This window comes from Neomonachus schauinslandi, chromosome 3 (assembly GCF_002201575.2).
Source record: "Neomonachus schauinslandi chromosome 3, ASM220157v2, whole genome shotgun sequence".
Classification (NCBI taxonomy): domain Eukaryota; kingdom Metazoa; phylum Chordata; class Mammalia; order Carnivora; family Phocidae; genus Neomonachus; species Neomonachus schauinslandi.
Genome location: NC_058405.1, coordinates 143,440,001 through 143,446,000, shown reverse-complemented (window position 1 = coordinate 143,446,000; position 6,000 = coordinate 143,440,001). Strand labels below are relative to the sequence as shown.

General features: G+C 35.4%; 1 protein-coding gene across 1 annotated transcript in view; it reads right to left on the bottom strand.

Annotated features, from left to right (window-relative positions):
- Positions 1-590: 590 nt before the first annotated feature.
- Positions 591-6,000, bottom strand: part of NUP35 (nucleoporin 35) — a 40,346-nt gene continuing 34,936 nt past the window's right edge. Inside the window, exons 6-9 of the mRNA XM_021702967.2 lie at positions 5,568-5,637; positions 4,030-4,158; positions 2,817-2,981; positions 591-1,250 (exon numbers count right to left, since the gene is read on the bottom strand). Coding sequence (XP_021558642.1) covers positions 1,173-1,250; positions 2,817-2,981; positions 4,030-4,158; positions 5,568-5,637 — 442 coding nt within the window. The 3' untranslated portion in view covers positions 591-1,172. The remainder of the gene's footprint in view (positions 1,251-2,816; positions 2,982-4,029; positions 4,159-5,567; positions 5,638-6,000) is intronic.

Here is a 6,000-nt window from a genome sequence, read left to right as displayed (position 1 = left end):
CAGGGCTCAATCCCAGGACCCTGAGATCTTGACCTGAGCTAAAGTCAGAACTTAACCAACTGAATCACCCAGGTGCCCTGATAACTGGGAAATTTTTAAATGGACTGGACATTAGATACTAAGAAACTGTTACTAATTCTGTTAGGTGTGATACTGATACTGTAATTATAAGTGGGAATGTTCTTTTTTGATATATCCTCAAGTATTGAGATTAAAATGACATCAGGGCGCCTGAGTAGCTCAATCGGTTAAGCGTCTGCCTTCAGCTCAGGTCATGATCCCAGGGCCCTGGGATCGAGCCCCACGTTGGACTCCCTGCTCAGTGGGGAGCCTGCTTCTCTTTCCCTCTCTCTCTGTCAAATAAATAGATAAAATCTTTTAAAAAAAATAAATAAAAATAAAATGATGTCATATCTGGGATGGGCTTTAAACAAAAGGGGGAGAGAAGAAACAAGGCAAAATATTGATGGTTACATGGTTATTAAAGCTAAATCACAGGTATGTGGAGATTCATGACATATTTCCTCTATTTCAGCAAACACTTCAAATTTTTTTAAATAGTTAATAAAATAAATCACTTACAAAAAAGGTTCAATATATATAATTGACAAAGTTTATTATCAAGAAACTTTAGTAGGTTTTTAAAAAGACTGTTTTGGTTTTAGTATACTGAAGGATGACAATCCACGACAGGACATACATAAACAAGGATAATTAAAATATTAAATACTATCTAAATTAAAAGACCATAATTCAAATTGTTAATTATAATCTTTGTGTCTTGTTATAAGGAGCTGTACAAGTTACCCTTCATGAAATTCACCCCACCAACTCATGAAGACTACAAATCTTCACCACAAATTCAATTAGATAATTTACAGTAATCAATGCTAAGTTTTTGCGCTTAAGCATGCACTATCACAGAAAGCACAAAATCCTATTTACAGGGATTTTTTTGTTTCTTTAAAACGTATCTCAAGCATCTTTTAAAGTGCGAGCTCCAAATACGCTGTATCCTTAAAGAAAAAGTCTTCTAAAGAGTATGAGATAGCTATCCAATACTGCCATGAGTGGTTATACAACTAACCAAAAGAAAGACGGCAGTACTCTGCTAACTCTGTTTTAGTGTAGCAGCCTCCTCCATGGTAGGTGAGTTCTTAGCTCTTACTGTACTACCAGCCGAACATGTACTCCATTGCTTTGGATACAAGACTTTCATCTTTTTTTGGTGTTTGTCTGTCAGAAATAACCTATTAAAAAAACATAATTGTTAGTGTTATAGTTTCTTCAGGATCATAATCAATTCTACAGTTAACTAATTTAAAAGAGCCAAACAGTTAAATGCATTTGTAATATTTAAAGATTACTATATGGATTTAGTTAGAACATCCTTATACTCTAAAGAAGGACAAAATCTTACTCCTTTGGCAAGATAAATTATATCTGCTCCTTTTATTAGGAAACTGAACAAACAACACAAAAGCTACAAGAGTTTTGTTTTGTTTTGTTTTCTTTAAGGTAGGCTACACGCCCAGCATGGGGCCCAATGCAGGGCTTGGAACTCACAACGCTAAGATCAAGACCTGAGCTCCTGAGCTGAGATCAAGAGTCGGATGCTTAACTGACTAAGCCACCCAGGTACCCCAGGAAATGAGGATTTTATTTTTATTTTTTTAATTAACATATAATGTATTATTTGTTTCAGGGGTACAAGTCTGTGATTCATCAGTCTTACACAATTCACTGTGCTCACCGTAGCACATACCCTCCCCAATGTCTATCACCCAGCCGCCCTATCCCTCCCACCCCCCTCCATTCCAACAACCCTCTGCTGGGTGTCTTATGGTTTGTCTCCCTCTCTGGTTTCATCTTGTTTCACTTTTCCCTCCCTTCCCCTATGATCCTCTGTCTTATTTCTCAAATTCCTCATATCAGTGAGATCATATGATAGGAAATGAGGATTTTAAAATACTGGTTTAGGGGCGCATGGCTGGCTCAGTCGGTAGAACATGTGACTTTTAATCTCAGGGTTGTAAGTTCAAGACCCGCACTGGGTGTGGAGCCTACTTTAAAAATAAAAAAAATAAAAAATACTGGTTTAAAATAAAAAACTTAAAGGAAAAAAACAGTTCTAGTCTCCAAATTTCAGGGGAAATCAAAAGACTAAATTGTCACTACCTGTCTTACTAAAGCGTAAAGTGTTTTATTTGCTGTTTCAGGACCCATGTCTATAGCTAGGCAAGTTCAGAACCTGGTTAATTTAGTAGGGGACAATAATAACATACTGAATGAGAGTCATAATACTTTTATCATTCTTCAATGAATACAATGAACTTTTCCTTTACACTTTTTGAAATGAGAAATTATGAAATGGGAGCTGATCAGTAGTTTCTCTGATAACCACAGCTACTCCAACCTGAGATTCTTCATTTGTGATGCCATCAGACTTAGTCAAAGGGTTTTAATATTCCCTCATGCCAGAGATGTTCACAAGAGAAAACTTTTAATGTATGCAAATATAACTCAGAAAAAACTAAAACTCTCAAAATGTTTTAAATAATGGCAAAGAAATTTTTTAAAAATTCAACATAAGTTTTCAATTGGCCAAAATTCTAATTTTTAAAATAGTAAATTTAAGAATGCAAAGTTTATAGGTATTTCATCAAGGCAATCACTTCAGTAAGAAATATCAAATGGCATACAAATCAACCCAATGAAAAAGTTAAACATGCTAGGCACTTCCCCCTTTAAAGTATATCTTTTAATAAATAAATACAGAAATAAAGTATATCTTTTTTATCCAATTCTTAAAATACCTGATAGTCACTAGTAGAAGCTTTGTATGCTGTAGCAAGAGGTCTCATGGTAGAAATCCTAGGAGTACTTCCAGGTTGGGTTGGTGTACCTAAGGTTTTGATTGGTGGTGTAAAGGCTAGAGATGGAGATGATAAAGCACACCTGTCATTGTTTTCCATAACACTCTGGAGAAATAAAGATAAAGAACTTCTCTGTTTATAAACATAATATGTTATTATTCACTATTACATCCTACTTAGAAAGAAAACTTTATTAAAAGGAGCATACTTTCTTTGATCTAATTAACCTTTCAAACAATTTTAGCCTTGCTAAAACAATATATGCTTCTTAGCTAGTATTTGAGATACAATGCTCACACAGAAAGTTCACTTCAATGACCTCAAACATGATCAACACAACTAGAGACTTCAAAGAGTAAAAATTTCCTAACAAATACTATGAAAAAACACAAGAAAAAGCAGAATTTTGAGGAAATCCTGGGGTGGGGGGAGGATTGAAGTCCAGTGTTACTTAGTAGCCAGGAACCCCAGATTCTCCTTTAGCCTCTACAAACATCTGTTACAGCACAATATAATAATTACATACTTTACAGCAACCACAGATTGTAAGAACAGGAGCCATGCCTGCTTTTGTGCATTAATGTGTATATAAGCACCAAGCACAGTGCTGGTAGACAGTAGAAGTTCATGCATAATTATTTAAGAATGATCATGATTTTACAAGCCACGAAGTATAAATTGTGCTAAATATTATTTTATAGGTATATAAATGTTTTAAAAGATTTTAAAATAAAAATGACTAATAAAAAGCTTCAGCCATTTTAATAGTTAACCCTGTTAACTATTCCTGTGAAACCTTTTGTTCTGAAACAGCAGCATTCTTTTAAAGTATTTAAAGAATTTGATGTTGCTTTGCACAAGAGAATGAGAAGTTAAGAGACCTAAAATCTAGGTCTCACCTTTAACCACTCTGTAAATTATTTAAGTCCTCTTGGCCTCTTAATCTGTAAAATGGAAGGGGCTTGTATGGATTATCTCTAAATTCTAAAGTCCTGTGACATCTTTGGCTTCCCATGAAAACAGTACTATAACATCATCACATTTCGCAAGAAAAAGGGGCATAGTGAAGCAAAGTGACATAACTGTCGTCAGTGCTCAGACTCGTGCTCTTCATATAGATAAAGCTATTTTCCTTACAACAGCAATAACTTACTTTATCTATACATGGTTTTACACCAATCATGATGGACTCTCCAAAAATCCTCCCATCTTTGCTTAAGGCTTTCCGGGCCTGCAGTTTAGATTGATAACGAATATGCATCCAATTTCCTGTGTTAGACATCTGCAAAGAATGAAGTTGTCTCTTAAAACATAAAATATATAAAATCTAAAAAATGAATTCTATTAGAAAATACAAATATATGAAGATATAGGGGCGCCTGCGTGGCTCAGTCGGTTAAGCGTCTCCCTTCGGCTCAGGTCATGAAGCCAGGGTCCTGGGATTGAGCCCCAAATTGGGCTCCCTGTTCAGTGGGGAGTCTGCTTCTCCATCTCACTCTCCCTCTGTACTCTCTCTCAAATGAATAAATAAAATCTTAAAAATATATATATATATCTGCTTCCACTTTTTATTTGATGCCCCATAACAAGCTGTATGCAGGATTCAACAAAAATCCTATTAAACAATTTTTTTCTTTTCTCTTTTTAAAGATTTTATTTACTTATTTGAGAGTGAGTGAGCAAGAGACAGCACAAGCGGGATGGAGGAGCAGGGGGAGAGAGAGAAGCAGACTCCCCACTGAGCAAGGAGCCCGATGCAGAGCTCGATCCCAGGACCCTGGGATCATGACCTGAGCCCAAGGCAGATGCTTAACCGACTAAGCCACCTAAGGCGACCCCTTATTAAACAATTTCAATAATTTCTACCTAACTCTCAATTCTCTACTATAAAGAATATGTGGCAAATACTGGGGTGCCTGGGTGGCTCAGTTGGTTAAGCATCCAACTCTTGATTTTGGCTCTGGTGGGGCTCCACACTCAGCAAGGAGTATGCTTGTCCCTCTCCCTCTGCTCCTTCCCCAGCTCATGCTCTCTCACTCTCTAACATAAATATATAAATAAAATCTTAAAAAAAAAGAAAAAAAAGGATATGTGGCAAATATTCTCTGAAAGTAATCCTCAAAAGATAATTGTTCCTTATAAATAGGTCTTATTAACACTTGCTATCAAGTTTTTTAAAATTGTATTCATCAATCTTATTTTCTGTAGGAATTAAAGTAAGTCAATCCCTGGTAACAGAAAAAAAGATTTGTTATTTATAACTTGTTACAGGTAAGGTAAGATACTTTTTCAAAAAAGCCCTCTACAAGTTAAAAAAACCCTACGAACTCTGTAAATCAGGAACTTTTCTCTTTTCCTTTATCTCCAATAAAACAAGCTCACACTGGAAGACAGTAATATAATATTTGGCATAATTTTTGTTAAAAGACTGTGAACTATTAAAAAAGAAATGGGGGGGTGGAGCCTGAAATTCTCACTCTCTTATCTTCTCTCTTTATCCCTTTTTATCAACTACTATGCAACTTCTAGCCTTCTAGACTCCAACGGACATATTCAATGAAAACTTAAAAAAAAGAAAGAAAAACTTTTAAGTTTGGAAAAAGCAGACAATATTCAGCAGCAGAGTTTCCCTCAATTTACAGCTTATTTTTCTTCAGACTAAATCTTGAACTGAAATGAAGTAAACCTTACCACATGTTTTAAGATATTCCCATACTGTGCAAATTGTAATAATATATAGGAAGCAGATGCTTGAGGAAACCTGAAAAAAGAGTTGTCCAGTCAACTTTCATAATAAATACAAATGCAAATTACCATACTTATAAGTGTTTCAAGGTAAGTTTCCCATAACAGACTAGAACAATAGGAAATCCCTGATCATTGTTTCCCCCATATCAGCTAAATCTATCATTGCTTATCACCCAAAAGCAAATATATTAAAGTTAGCTTTGACTCAGCCATTCTTCTCCATCCCCAGATTCCATCTATGAAAACTCTAAAATTCCATTCTCACTGCCATTACCATACCCTTAAGGAAAGAACTATGATGTTGCAGCTCTGTATATATTTTACAAGGGTGTGTGAGCGTGTGTGTGTGTGTGTGTGTGAAATACTTAGGTATACT